Here is a 15,768-nt window from a genome sequence, read left to right as displayed (position 1 = left end):
TGTCCTTTATTTATGGCTAGAAACCAAATATGAGTGAGTACATCCCATGTTCCTCTTTTTGGGTCTGGCTTACCTCACTCAGATCCCTTTCTACTGGTGTTATAGGCAGGTTTAAACCACCTGACATGGTGGTGAGCCACTTGAAGTACATGCTGGGAAATGAACTTTGGCCTCTGTAAGAGCAGTATATTTTCTTCACCCCTTTCCAGCCCCAGAAGAGTACTTCTTGAAAGAGAGGGGATGGGAGCCTGGGAGCACAAGCAAGGGAGACAGATTCAGGGCAGGCAGATGATGATGATAAGCCGCAGGACTCTGCAAACTGCTTCTGGGTCACGTGGGTTGGAATAGCCCTCAGAGCACACTGGGTAACAGGCCTTTTTCCAGTCCTCCTGCCCCTCATCAGAATCAGGACTCAACCATTAACATGGGCAAACACACACACACACACACACACACACACACACACTACCAGACTGCCTAATTCCAAACAACTGTTAACTCTCTTTTGTTATGTTTAGCCAAAGGAACACTAACTACTTACAACAACTATTAGAACCTGGAAATCACACCTATTTAGATCCTGTTTGCTGAATTGTCCATCACTAGCTCGGCACTGGCATTCACACAAAGCTTTCTACTACCATTTATATAAATCAGTCATGTCCTGGCCATGGTTAATAGTATGTTGTACCTCCGTTTCAAGCCCCTCTTCTTACCTAACTTATCTTGGTCTTGTATAGGTCTTGGCTTTCTCAATGACCCCTATTGCCTTTGAACAGGGCAACGGAAGATTCCCCCCATCACTGGGAAGGACAGCTGCTGTGTTGGTCACCTGCCAGCAGATAGGGCCACCACCCTCTGAAGATGTCAGAGAAGTAGGCCTCTCTGTGCAACGTGAACAAAACTGGTGAAAACCCATTTCCACATGTTGCGTGAAAGGAAAAGCTCAAAACCACATGAATCAGACTCCGTGCCCACCAGGCTTGAATATTACAAACAAACAAAATCAGCGTGTAACGTGGACTTTAATTTGCCAACAGATTTTTAAAGAAATGAACACGAATGGATGACAAACGGTAGGAGCACAACAAAGCGTCTCGCTGAGGAGAAAAATAACTAACAATCAAGGCCACCTGGCTTCTGACACGCAGCGCCTTTGAAAGAGAGGGCAAAATGAAATAAACTCCCCAAGGGGAGAGAAACGTGCACCGGGGGAGGGGGGAGCTGCTCTCCCGAAGTTGGTGCTTTCCATTACATTTCCAAAAAAACTCCTGTTGCCTGCAACCTCACACCCCTGTGTTTAAGACTCCATCTCCTTGCAGGCCAGGTCTCTTCAGAGAAAATGTAACATTTTAAGGAGGGTTGATTGGCATTTGGAAGATAGCTGGTTTGTTATCATCCTTGCTGCTGTCTGCAGTGCCAGAGGGAGGCGGCTCAGATCCTGGCATCTAAGAGACTCACGAGAATCCCCATGCTTACTCTGTCCGGCCACAGAGCTTCCTCGGTCTAAGCCTCAGTCTCACCAGACAGTGGCAGATTCATGAATGAGCTGTTTCATTCATTACGTATGTAATTGCACATGTACAGTGTATCTATGTGAACTGTATACAGTCAACCCTCTACATGGGCACTGTCTATCTGTGCATTCAACTATAAGCTGAGAACCTTTTTAGAAAATTGTGGGCAGGGGCTGGGGAGATGCCTCACTTCATAAAGTGCTTGTTGCATAGACAAGAGGACCTGCATCTTCTTACCCAGGTAAGAAGAAATGTTGAGCATGGTGGCACTCCCTGGTCATCCCAGTGCAGGGAGGCAGAGAGACATAGGGCAGTCTGAAGGGTTCTGGAACCAACACATAAGAACAGAGCAACTGTAATCTTGTCTGACAATCAGTAACTGTGGACTGGACACCACTCACTGTTATTTACATGTACATTCTCTTTGGTTTCTCTATTAGTCCCCAGGCACACGCTCTCTTTCTACATACCTCTGACTCTGCATACCTGACAAAATGGAAGATCAGAAGTAACACAAACAGAGATACTACAAACAGTGAACTTAACTGTATAAAGGTTTCAGGTTTCAGGTTAATTCAGTGCAGGTTGCACAGTTACAGATAGAATCCATACTGAATGGGAAGAAGTTGGACACGACTCTTTTTGTCACAGCGATGCAATCACTTCTGAAGTTCTGCTGAGAAGCAGGTAGGATGCAGTGGTGAGCTTTTACGACTGCCACTAGCAAGAATTGGAAGCTACTTCACAGGGTCTCCAACTTAAATATACAGACCCCCCGTTTCTTAACCAATGAGAAGAATAAGCACAAACGCATTTATTTTCGTGGTTGACCTCATGCTCACGATAGAAGGAACATCCCAACCTCCCCTCAAGCTTGAATAAATCTTTCCTTCCCAGGGTCTACACACAAAGGCCACACAGCACATGTGCGGAGCAGCTCCCAGGAGAGCCTAACCAGGGTGGATCAGTGGCAGCTGCTATCCATTCGGTTCCTCCTTCCTCCGCAGCTGCCCTTGAGACTTTTGTTTTTGTCTTCACGGTCTGTCTTTCAGGCAAGTGTTAGGATTCTGGGGGCGGGTTGAGTTCTGTTACCTCAGGTCTGCGGTAGCCAGATTTCCATTATTATAACAAATTCCTGAATGATTAACTTGTGAATGTTATTTGATTCACTGTTTTGATCTATGAGGTTGGCCGTGTTGCTTTAAGCTTGTAGCAATGCAGCATATCATGAAGAGGGCACATGCCAAAACAAGCTCCCTCCTTCCCCAGAGGAAGCAAAAGGAAGTCGCAGGGCTGGACTCCCATTGTCCCTCCAAGGAGACACTTCCAGGGACCTAAGACCTGCCACTAGAGCCAGAGGCTGGGAAACTGGATATATGCTAGCGTTTGAGGAACATTCAGAATTCCAACTGCATCAGGCTCACAGTTGCATCCACACTATTGAGAAGGTGGGTGGTTCTTCCTGGATTTCTTGTGAGCTAATGCCTCCCCCAAACTTCTGAACCACTTACTACTAGTGAGGGGAAGAAACAGCTCTTGAGGGGCTGTGCCCCTCAACATGTCGACTTGTCAGAAAATGTGTGAAAATGCCTTGGGAAAGGTGAAGGAGGGCAGACGACCCCATACCAGACCACAGACATCCACCTGAAGACAGTGCCTCACCTGGTGCCTGGACAATGCCCACCTGGCAGCCCTGGTCCTTGGGAGACACCGAGGAAGGACTGCAGCTGAGCAGGGCGGCCTGCATGCCTTCTCAGCCTGCCTACTGGAGCACACACAACTTACAAACCAACTCAATGTTTTCTCATTTCGTGTGGGCATTCCCAGACCTGAAGTCAAATGGGTGATACAATCTAGGGGAACAGTTCTTGGGGAAGAAGAACCACAGATCACTTTGACTTAGTGACAGCAAAATGACGTGCCTCCACCATGTCTCCCTTTGTTGGCACTTAGCCCAGTGGGGTGTACACTGTATCCCCAAGTGTGTTTGGGAAGCTCACAAATAAATCCACTCCCAATATTTAGGATGAGAAAGAAGAAGGAGGAGGAAGAGGAGGTAGAGAATGAAGATGAGGAAGAAGAGGAAGAGGAGGAGGAAAATGAAGAAGAGGAAGAGGAGAAAGAGGAGGAGGAGGAGGAGGAGGAAGAAGAAGGAGAAGGAGAAGGAGAAGCAGGAAGAGGAAGAGGAAGAGGAAGAGGAAGAAGAAGAAGAAGAAGAAGAAGAAGAAGAAGAAGAAGAAGAGGAAGAGGAAGAGGAAGAGGAAGAGGAAGAAGAAGAAGAAGAAGAAGAAGAAGAAGAAGAAGAAGAAGAAGAAGAAGAAGAAGAAGAAGAAGAAGAAGAGGAGGAGGAGAAAAGCCCACTCCATGCCATGCCAGTAACTGACTGGCTGGGGCCTGGTGTTTGGCACTGAAGTCAGAGTTAGCAGTTTGTACGCTTTGAAGTGCAAGGGCTTTCGCCTTCTTTTATTAGCAATGAAATGAACTTTAAAGGGAAAAAAGTTGATGAGGAGTATTTTTCCATGGCAAGCCACGTAATGTCTCTGGTACAATTCCCTATTTAGAAAGCCGAGCTGCCCTGAGGCACTTGGGACTACCTGGGGTAGCTCACACAACTCCTGCTAGGGAGAACTTGGTCAAGTGTGGCTATGTTCAGCGGACCATCTCTTATAGGAGGTACAGTGTTACAGCGGGATATTTCAGAGCAATGACTTCCAAACCAGGCCTCCACACCCAGCTCTCTCTCTCCTCCCTCCGCGTCTCTGTGTATGCATAATTACATGCGCACATTATCTTGAGGGACTGTCATTTTAACAGACAACCTGGGTGAGTCCAATGCAAGTCCTTACTGAGAAAAACTCACTTAGAATCTTTAAGATTCGTTGGCTAAAAGAATTGGGGTTTTACGTTGCGCAGAATATTTCTGTGCAGAAAGATTCAGACTCATTTGTTCTTCCAGTAAAGGAGAATGCCTGCTCTTGACTTCCCATAGGCTGTTTCCACGGCTGGAGAGATGGCTCATTCATTCTAGGCTAGGCTCCCAGCCACGGGCTGTTTATCCAGAGTGACTAGACTGGGTGACCTTCTTCCAACTTGGCTGATTAGGAAGTCACTGCAGGTCAAGAGATGTGCTGAGGGGGCGATGGCATCTGACTGGGGAAGGGTCTCCATCTCCTGACTTAGGAACAAAGGTGAAATGTGGGGCCCCCCTTCACACAGCCCTGAAGTCAGAAGCCCTGGGAACTGCCTAGAGAAAATTCCAGCACATTCCTGTCCTGGCTTTTGATCCAGTTTCCTTGGAAGCCCCACACCAGCAGGGACCCTTGGGGACGGAGGTAAACTAAGAAACTTAGCTGTGTTCTACTTCAGAGTATTTATGCCGTGATAGAGAAATTTCTATTGTATGGCTATGCTATCCTGGGAAAACCATCCTCATCAATTCTCCATAGCCCAGGGCCATGCCATTCACCATGACAGACACACGCAAGCCAAATTCTCTAGATCTAAGAGTGCTCCTAGAAAAATGAAGAGATGTGGTGTCCCTTAAAGGAACGCTGCGTCTTTAGAAGAGTCCACGGGTAGCTACTTTGATTTCACAAATGTTCACCGAGACTTCCTGGGTGGTGGCTGGGCTTTTCCTCACCACACCATAAGGTGCCGTGGGGAACGTGAAACTCTGACAGTGGGAAAGTCGCCCTTCATTCTACAGCCCTTCCTTCCCTTTGCCCGCAAGGGCCTTCAACCCTGTGAGAAAAACTCCAAACAGGACGGACTAGACAAAGAAATGTCTAATCGCATTGGTGGGGGAAATCTCAGCAGACACAATGCATCTTTTCAATGGCTGAAGCTTTTATGAATAGACAGAATGCTTGCTGCTATTGCTGTCCCTGGCTCTGGGGAGGGACACCATTTACCATTAGATCCTAGTTCAGTCCTGGAGCCTCCAAGAATTAGGTTCATCTGCTAAAACCCCACTGTGGAGTCAACTTCAAAGCCCAGTTTATGAAAATCACTAGACACATTCTTAAAATAATAACTTCCAAAAAGCATCCTTTTTTTTCTAGAATGATCCTTATCTTGGGAGTGTATGTGGCTTGGGCCTGCTTGCAACAGTGCCCCTTGGGACTCTTCCTTCTCTGACCACACCTAAACTCAACCGCTGTCTCCTTTGATGACGTAGTTCCTCTGGTGACTGGAGCGAGCCCTTCTGAGCCTTCATGTGGGATGTCAGACTAGTTCCGGACACGCCCTAGACATCTGTCTGTCCAGCACCATCACACGGTGTTTGATAGGTCCTTGCTAATACTCAGAGAATCAACACACTGCCGAATCAGGCAGCAGGTGAGATGCTGCCATGGGCCATGGCTTGAAAGCCACACACAGTACTCTCACGCCCTTCCCATTTGGATCTCTCCCCAGAGGAAGACTATAGATGCTAAGTAGGTCTTTGATGAAAGCTCTATTGGTCCTCTCAGTTGATGCCGAGCAGAAGCCTCAGTCTTACCCGGATGTGTTGTTCCAACACGACCCATTTGCTTCCTGTTGAAACCGCTCCACAGGCAGGAAGAACATGCCACAGTTTAAGTAAAATACCAAGTGTTCATACCAAAGTGCTGTGCAATTTAGCCAAATTGGAGCACTTCTTGGCCCCTTCTTGATGAGAACAGCTCACTGTCTGCAAGGAGTGCCAAGTGTCACTTAATGAAGGGGACATCTGGGAGACAGATTCTAGGGGACCCCTTCATTTCCCTTCGAAAGTACCTATATATACCAAGATGACTAAGATATGATGTCACCGGGACATATGATACCATGGGACTGTCTATAAAGGTATCGTGTCTTTTGTGGACTGAACTATTGTCAGCCAGCATAAGACACACGTGACCTTTGCCCCAGCCCTGGGGAGCTGCGAGCACCCTAGCGGCTGCTCGATGAACTCGCCCCTCTGTAATCTAAAAGTCAGACACTTTATGAGACTGCAACTTGGCAAGCGGCCTGATTCACCACTTTAGAACTGGAGTTGCCAAAGCCAACATCCACAGAGCGGGGCTTGCTGGAGCAGTCAAGGAAAGGAAGCCTTTGCCAAGGAAGGGTTTTGTTTGCCAGCCGGGCACCCACTGACCCCATCCTGCCAGTGGTGGTTCTCTGCTATTTTAGTCATGTGCATACTGTTTGATTCCTTTCTCTACAGACATCAATGAGGGGCATGCAAGGCCCCTCCTGCAGGACAGGGCCGGCCTTCATGGAAGTCCCGCACACATAAGGGTATTGGCTGACTGATTTACCAGGTAAAAGACAAGTGATAATAGCTCCGGGCTATCTCATGAACAAAAGCTCTTGGACATGCCTCTAGACCCAGGGGTTTGTATTCATTTCTGTAGAGCAATGCAGAGCCGGTTGTCGGGATTGTCATGCCTTGATGCTCAGGTAATCTCTTCCTAGCCCTGCTTCTGTTTCCGGTATTATAAACACCCAACTGCACACTCAGGAGGCTAAACCAGCACGGAATCCACTCTAAGAGCATATGCCCTATAAGAGATGTCTAGTATTAGTGACAATGACAGTCTAGCTGATAATTGAGACCTAGGTTTGTACATGTTGGTTTGCATCCAGAGAGATGTCAAGGCAGAGCTGGACAGCGGGTTTCTGGCTATTTGGGAAGGAAACAAAGAGCCTAGAGAATGGGCCTAAAGTGGTTGGTCAATGGTGCTTTACTTTACAAAGAGGGATGAACCTAGCTAGTGAGGCTCCTAGCAGCTCTGAAAGCCTATGGCATGGAGCATTCTCTCTTGGGGATCTAAGAGGATCTTGACTATGTGTAGTCCAGCATTTATGGGGTGGGCTCATACTGTCTCACTTGGGAACTGAGGAGGCTAGCGCTATAGGTCATACCAAATCCTTTCTCTCCACACCGGATGTGATAGAGTTCAGTGACCTAACTGGTCATTGTTAGTGGCTCAATGTTAGACAATTGGGCATAGGTGATGGAAAGTCAAATCAGAAACAATTCAAACAAATGTAAGATTCTAATCTCAGCCTCTCTGGCTGGCTTGATGAGATGAACACAGAGAGAGATTCTGGCACACCAAGTATCTGGTTACTAGAGTTCTGACGTTGATATTTTACAAGTGACCAGTTAGCAATTAAGCAATCATATACTTATCACTGAACCTGTAATCAACACAAGCTTTGATCATGACGGCCTCAAAACCACTCCCATTCTGTATACAATTACAAACAGTGTTGCACACAACATAACTGAGGAACTGTGGGCACACCGTGTAAGTCAGAGGACTCAGGGTGACATTTTTCACGGTATTTAAATGTCTCATACCACTTCTGTGGATGAGGCAACCTCTTCCAGCTGCGATTGAATTGGTTCATCTACCGTTAAGTTCTGATGCAAGCAGATGGCAATAGACTTTGCTGAAGTTCACCGTCACAAGACAGAGAGCTGGTTCACTCACATGTGCACAACCACAGTGGAGAGACGCATATGATTCACAGTACTGACCTGCCCTTTCATGTCAGGAGCGATGGGGATGGTTGGCCAGATGGTTGAGTAGACACCAAAAAACACCAGCCAGATCAGCATGCTTCCCCACACGGCCAGGTGACTGAACTGTGGAGGAAACGCGTGCTTAGGCAGGGCTTTCTGCTGGCCTGGGCGGGGGCGGGGTCCACTCCAGCCCATAAGTTGTCCAACCCCCATCCCACATCCATGACCCTTTCTTGATGGGGAGAAACTGAGGATATACTAGTTACTGGAGAACTCTGCCTTTCTCAGTAAGTTCCTTGTCTTAGGATTTGTAATGATAATGTCTAATTAATGCAGGCTTACACTACCCTGAAGAGGAAGGTGCTGTGAGTCTCACCTTCTTCTAAAATCCATGCTCCAGCTATGACCCACCCATCCCTGGGCTTATCTCAATGGTCTGCTTTTTGAAGCAAGGGTGCAGCCATCTAGTGACAGAGAGGTGAGTTGGACAAATGGACAGAACATTCTTATCACCTAAAGACAGCATCTGTCCTTTTTATTGCAGAGATTATTTAAAAACAATTCAGAATGGCTAATACTATTCTAAAAACTTTAAATAGCATATTTGATAGAGTTTTAAAAATCCACGTACAGTTGTTCACATTCACAGGTACAATGTGACACTCCAATGCATGTTTATAGTGAGCAAGGATCAGACCAGGGTAACTGGCATATCACGTCCACAAAACATAATTTCTGGAGGTGGGAACATCTAATTCTTCCTTCCAGTTGTTCTGAAAGCAGGTACTCAGTACAGTTACCCCATATTACAGAACACTAAAGTGAGTCCTGCTACCCTCTTCCACTCTGCACCCCTTAGATCTCCCTGTGTGTCCCCGCCTCCTTCTCTTCCTTCGCTCTAGAAACTAAAACTCTATACTTCACTTTGATGAAATAAACCTTGGGCAGCTTATGCCCCTTTAAGTTGTTGGTCTTTCTCCTTTGTGCTCTTAATACAATCCCCGACGTCTCTCTCTACAGCCTACCCTCTAATCCCTCGCAAGCTCTGCCTTTCAGGTTTTATTTTTGAACAAGCACTTCTGTATTGCAACACTCACTGCCTCTTCCTGCAATATTCCTGGCTAAGTCGCTATTCCCATCTCCCATCTGCCATCATCCTTTAAGAGATGCCCTGGCTCCCTGGTGACCTTCCTTCCTACCCTGTTTGTTTATCACCAGAGCGGGAGGTAAGTGAGCTACAGTTACACCTTGGTAGACAGACACTGTGAAGTGTGGTTGTTACCCCATCTTGGAAATAATAAGAAATGGGATGCTGATAGAATGAACCTGGATAGCTATGCAAATTGTATTCTTTAATCATGAGCAACAGTTTCACAGAAGTGTGCTTTAAGAATTCAGAACATGAGGTTCAAGGAGAAAAAAAGATGACAAAACTGTCCACGCCGCAATGCGCCCTCTTATTGGAGAATGCACACAAGGGTCAGAGTGCCATAGTAAATTTATGTGCAAATACTACATTTTCTGATTTCTCCTTCTGTATGTTTTCTCTCTCTCTCCTCCCTCACTCTCCTTACTCCTTTCCCTCTTCCTCTCTCTCCACCCCCTTCAGTTATAATGAGAGTTTTCATTTCAGGCAGATAATAGTAAGCTTGCTAGGCGCCGAGCAAATAGAGCACCAGGAGTAGTTGGATTCTAAATTCCAAATTGCCTTTATAAAGATCTAAAACAGTTTTACTTGCAAAATTTGAAACAAGACAACTGTATAGTATTTATTGTTTCCCCAAGGATTAAATGGAAGTGATTGCATACAACTATCTACCATGGAGAAAGAAATGATTCCAAAGACAACTCACTTTAGTCCAAGCTGTTGTCTCCAAACCAGCTTTCAGGCAAACTGTAACCACAACGTACTGTGAAAAAAAAGAGAGGAGTTTGGTGTGACGCAAGTATTTCTCGATCGGAAGTCTGAACTTCAGGGAATCTGATAGCCCATAAAGACATAGAGTAACTCATTTTAATGTGGAGAGCCTTGCATAACTGAGGAGGTATAACCCACATGTGTGCCCTTTTAGGGATGGTTCACCAGTGCTACACTTACCGTGTAAACAATGTTTCCAACAAACAAATAGTCTGTGGCGTGACCACTGGCCAGCGGAGTATCTGGAAAGCAAAGAAGTGCTATCAGAATTGAAAAGGCTACAGTACAATCTGTTGTCGTCCCCTCAAGAACATAGAAAATGGAGCAGTAGGAGCATCTCTCAAAGCCTGTGGTCATTTCAAAACAGACTCCTTCGTGACTCTAAAGTTACTTTCTCATTATAATGGTATTGTTTTATCATCTTATGTTTTCCTCAAATGAATAATACAAAGTGGCAGATCTTCAAACAAAACTAATGGTTGATTGTACTGAATGTACAGTTTTCTAAAATCAAGTTATGGTATGGGAGGTCCTTCTGTCTATGTGTTGCTCTTATTGGTTAGTGAATAAAGAAACTGGCTTGGCCTGATAGGATAGAACAGAGCTAGGTGGTGGTGGAGGGAAACTAAACTGAATGCTGGGAAAAAGGAGGCGGAGTCAGTGAGAAGCCATGGAGTCCCCACCAGAGACAGATGCCTGAAGTTTACCGGATAAGCCACAGCCTCATGGCGATACACAGATTAATGGAGATAGGTTGAATTAAGATGTAAAAGTTAGCCAATAAGAATCTAGAGCTAATGGGCCAAGCAGTGATTTAATTAATACAGTTTCTGTGTGATTATTTCGGGAGTCTGGGCGGCCAGGAAACAAACAAGCAGACTCCTACAACAAAGGTATCTTTTGGTCTGGCTTGAAAACAAGCAGAACAAGGACTGGTCTAAGAGTACACCAAGTGCCTCAGCCAGAGGACCTTCTCCAACCTTTCTCTTTTAAGTTTAGCTAATGCAGGGCCATACAGCATCAAAGCTGGTGCAAAGTGACTGACTCTATTTGGGGAGATATTCACTGTTCTTGTTCTCTCATAACCACATGAGCTTCTGGGAGTCAAAGCGATCCAGTGAGAGGTGTTTCAAGCTTATCTAGGACTTTAAAGCTTCATTTTCACACTTCTTTCTTCCCAGGAGTCCCTAGCAATGTTCCTAGTAGCTACAAAGGCTGAGAGACCCTGCTTGGTGGCACCTGCTCTGTGGAAACCTGACTCTGATCCTGAGTGTGCTAAGCTAGTTTCAAGTCAGGAATGGCTTCCATCTCTGTCCCTCCTTGGTTCTCAGGTTCAGATTGGGAGGAGGGAGCGGGGAATGATGACAACACATGAGCCAGGTCTCAGGGATGTCTGTGTTCACATTGCCAGCGCAGCTGCTGCTACCCACACGTATTTGGGCTGACTTGCTCATCTAATCTGTGGTATGCTAATCGGATTGAGTTCCAGGTGAGTTCTGGTTGTGGGATGGTCCCTGGGTCCAGCTCTAGGGTCCAGTTTGCTCCTGGCCCTGAGACGTCAGTCTGTGCCCAGAGTGGCAGGCACCAGGACTGCATTAACCACAGTCCTCAACTTCATGACTGTTGCTGGGGGTTGTTAAGAGTCACACTAGGAGTTCAGAAAGAGATTCCACCATGGCAATAAACAGAACGCTCTGGGGACCGAGGGGAGAGGTGATAAAGAAAGGGGAGAAGGTAAGGGAGAACCCCATTTAAAGTAAGCATAGAGAAAGTTGAAAAAGGGAGCCACTAAATTAATTTCAGTAAGAGAACACACTGACCTGTGGGCTGAGTATCCCTCATCTGAAAACCTAGAATCTTAAGTGCTTTGAAATCCCACTGAAGCCTTTTAGGTGTTGGGTTAGGGACAGTCAATGCTTGGAGTCTATGTTAATCATTCCACAGTTCAAAATCTTTGAGCAAGGAAATGCTTCGGGTCCCAAGTTGGGGATACTCATCCTGTCCTTGTGGACAGCCGTTCTAAACTGAGAGTGTCTATTTCTAGAAACTGTGTCTGAGGTTATCGTAACAGTGGATACAGCACTTCAAAGACACGCTCCACTGAGGGTCATGTGACATGAGACAGGGGTGGCTTATTTAACAAAGATCATAACCATGAAAGGAGTAAGTTCAGTCTTTTATGTACTCAAATCTACCCTGTGCAAGGCACTGTAGGAACTGGGAAAAGGAGGCTCCCACCTTCATGGAGTTTGAATGACAGAGCATACACAAATGAACAAATTGATATATAGTCAGCTATGAAGAAATTTAAGATATACTATTTGAGAGAGGTAACACATAAACAGATCAGAATGACAGAGAGGAGTTAACTCAGTGATCATTAAACACAGGCTCTGGGGAAGAAAAGGAATGGCTAAGAATCTTAATGAAAACAGTGCTTGACGAGCTCAAAGTCTATTACGAAGACCAGTGTGTTTGGAGATTCAGGGAGAGAGGAAGCAGCCAGAGGCTAACAGAGGCGGGCTGTACCAAAGCATCTGCACTCCTATGGTAATCATGGCTGATGATGACTGGAGGGTGCTGAGCCTTCGGTGAAATGGTTTTGAATATTTTCAGAGGAACAGTGAGACTCACTGGTGAACAGAATAAGGATGATGACAAATACAGTGCCAATTTGGCAAGGGACGGTGGCCAGCTGTGAAGGTGACAAAGGGCGATACTGGTAATAGCAGAGCGGCACATCGGCTAAGGCAGCTGCCGGCTCCATCTACTTACTTACCTTTAGTTAACTGAAAAAAAAGTCGGTTCAAAAAGAAACCCCAGAGGCTTGGGAGGAGGAGGAAGGGAGAATGAGATGTTGCTCGAAGGGCACAGAGCTAAAAGATTGAGGTGAAGAAACAGTTTTGCAAAAGCTAGACCAGCAAGCTCAGTGTAACTAGGGTCTCTATTTCCACACGGAGAAGAGTTCAAATTTCAGAGTTTCCTTATGTCCATGCCTATTATTACAATATAAAATTAACAAAACACCACAGGGCCAAAATCATATAAACTTTGGAATAGATGAAAGAAGCACATCTTCCTAGCCCCAGCTCTAAGAATGATCTCAAGAAAAGATGCCACAAGCGTAGTGACAAACCAAGGAAAATTAGAAGCAAAACTAGAGACTTTTGTGTTTCAGATAACACCATCAAGGAAATGAGGAAAAGAACAAAAGAATAAAGGAAACACTTGTACATCATGTGTCTGATGAGAAGCTTGTGTTTAGGACATGGAAAGAACCCAACAGCATGAAACTTCTCAATATGAGCATGGGCGAAGGACCTGGATAGATGATAGATTCAGCAGAGAAGATACACAAATGGCTGACAGGGATGCAGAGAAACTCAACATGGTTGGGAGTAAAGGAAACAATCTCAAAGCCATTTGAAGAATCACTTCATACCCACTAGGACGGCTATACCAAAAATGACAATCAAAGGGTCATAGACAGGTGATGGTGGCACATACCTTTAATCCCAACACTTGAGAAGCAGAGGCAGGCTCTGTGAGTTGGAGGCCAGCCTGGTCTACAGAGGGAATTCCAGGGTAGCCAGGACTGTTACACAGAGAAACCCTGTCTCGCAAAACCAAAAAAAGAGAGTCAACAAAAGTGCAGAGACCTGTAATCGTTCACACACGGCCAGAAGCTGAGTAAGCTGTGCAGACATTTTGGGGAACTATTGGCACTTCCTAAAAAAGATTGTGCACATTTATTACACGGCACAGTAATTCCCAAGAAATATGAAAATGCGAATGGAACACAAAAGCTTATACACAACTGTTCATAGCGGCATTATTCACAGCTGCCCATGAAGCCTAAAACAATGGGCATCATTATTCCTCAGCCACAGTAGCCTATTCATAATGCAGATGTCCATCAACCGGTGAATGAACAAATAACTGTCCATCACTCAGTGAGGGGCGCATCAATACAATAGAGCATTATTGAGAAATAACGAGGAACGAAGTATGGGTACATGCCACAGTACGGACAAACCTTGAAAAGGGAAAGAAACCAGGATCAAAAAGCCATATGCTGCATGCTTCTGTTTATATAAAACGTCCAGAGTGGACAGATCTGCACAGACATTCTACAGTTGCCAGGAGCTGAGGGTCTGGGGGCCGGGTGACAGCTTTTGGGGGTGATGAAACATCTGGAAGTTAATGACGATGACGTGGTTGGGTTGTGTAATGGAATTATACCTTGAATTGGGTGAACTGTACAGTGCACATATAGAGATACAATTCTATAATGATGGAGCTGCTACAGAGACTTGGTTCTCTGGTCACACTGGACACATTTCAGAGGCTCAGAAGCCGCAGGTGGCTAGTGGCTACTGTCCTGGGCAGCAGATACATCCCCCCCACCCCCCAAAGTCCAACTGACAATACGGGCCAGAAAGGCCATGTCAGAGGTACTAAGAAGTGACAGAAGCTGGCAAGTATTTCAAAGTAGAATGCCTTTTTTTTCTTTTTGCTCCACAACTTAAAGGGACAGTGTCAGGGAGTGTGAGGGACCTCAGGCTGAGCAGGGAGGTAAATGGGTGGCTGACTTGTCACGGAGACAGTCACCTAGTCTTTGCCGTAGGAAGATTGGAGGAGGAGCCGTGAGGACCTGCAGCAGTGTCTGCAGTTCATGATGGGAATGAACAACATGAAACACCACTGCATGCAACAGAAAGACTTTGGTAAACGAGGCAGGGGAAGGAATTAGCTTAGCAGGCAAATCCGGGTCATGAGAGTTAGGAGACGCTGGTACAACCTGGCTTTCTTACCCCAGTTCCACTGACAGAGAGGTTTTTTTTAGATTTGAGCCTGAGCCCTACAAGCATCATTTCTAACATGGAGGTTTCATGGAGGGACAGAGATTAAAGAGGAAGATGCAGCAACAATGCCTGAAATGAGCCCTAAGTTTCCCTTTGGGTAGGAAATGCACCATGCTCTTAGCTCATCAGTCCCTGCATTCAGTGGCAGAGATGCGAGCCTCAGGTGCTCTTCCTCTACTCAGTCCAGATGGATTTTCCAGTTTACCCATCCTGTGTCTTCACAAGCACAGAGAGTTTTAGCTGGGATGAGCAGTGATCTGAGCCTTGGTGGTCCATCAACACTAAGCCTGGGGAACGTAGGAAAATCTCTGGCCAGGTGGGAGTTACTGAGCCAAAACACAAAGCCCTCAGTCACGGTCTCACAGCTTTGGCTGTTGTTTGAGTGTTGGGACAATCCCCAAATGCCAGCATTAATGACATACACGACCACATCTGGCCTGACACTTTTTTTCTTTTATCTGCGGTGCTGGTGTCAGAACTCAGGACCTTACACATATTATGGAAGTGCTCCTTGCTGAGTTCTAACGCTTCTCTGCCCAGTCGTCGTTTTCTTTTGTTTTTGAGACAGGGTATTGCTGCAGCCTCGCTGGCATCAAGCTTATTACTCTCGCCTCAGATTCACCAGGGTCGGAATCACAAGTGTGCATACCACACTCACTCAGAGTCTCCTCTGGTATCAGTGTTTCCAGTGGACGCTGATTCATGGACTAAAAGAGATTTGAAAATGTGAAGCATTTGTCTAATACAGAGGGCTCAGAGTGCAGTCCGCATTGTATGCACACAGTAAAATAAATAGGAAGGGGTAATCTGAGAGGAAGGAGGGCTGCCCTGAAGGGAAGAACTGACCTGAGAGAGGGGGAGGGCAGACCTGAGAGAGGAGGGAGGGCAGACCTGAGAGAGGAGGGAGGGCAGACCTGAGAGAGGAGGGAGGGCAGACCTGAGAGAGGAGGGAGGGCAGACCTGAGAGAGGAG

At 46.1% G+C, this 15,768-nt stretch overlaps 1 protein-coding gene across 1 annotated transcript in view; it reads right to left on the bottom strand.

The window, feature by feature from the left end:
- Atp8a2 (ATPase phospholipid transporting 8A2) overlaps positions 1–15,768 on the bottom strand; it is a 568,947-nt gene that overhangs the window by 128,298 nt on the left and 424,881 nt on the right. The window contains exons 28-31 of the mRNA XM_026783162.1: positions 12,566–12,626; positions 10,112–10,173; positions 9,867–9,923; positions 8,029–8,136 (exon numbers count right to left, since the gene is read on the bottom strand). Coding sequence (XP_026638963.1) covers positions 8,029–8,136; positions 9,867–9,923; positions 10,112–10,173; positions 12,566–12,626 — 288 coding nt within the window. The remainder of the gene's footprint in view (positions 1–8,028; positions 8,137–9,866; positions 9,924–10,111; positions 10,174–12,565; positions 12,627–15,768) is intronic.

This window comes from Microtus ochrogaster, chromosome 17, assembly GCF_000317375.1.
Source record: "Microtus ochrogaster isolate Prairie Vole_2 chromosome 17, MicOch1.0, whole genome shotgun sequence".
Classification (NCBI taxonomy): Eukaryota; Metazoa; Chordata; class Mammalia; order Rodentia; family Cricetidae; genus Microtus; species Microtus ochrogaster.
Note: the sequence above shows the minus strand (reverse complement) of the source record. Positions and strands in the feature narration are given on the sequence as shown.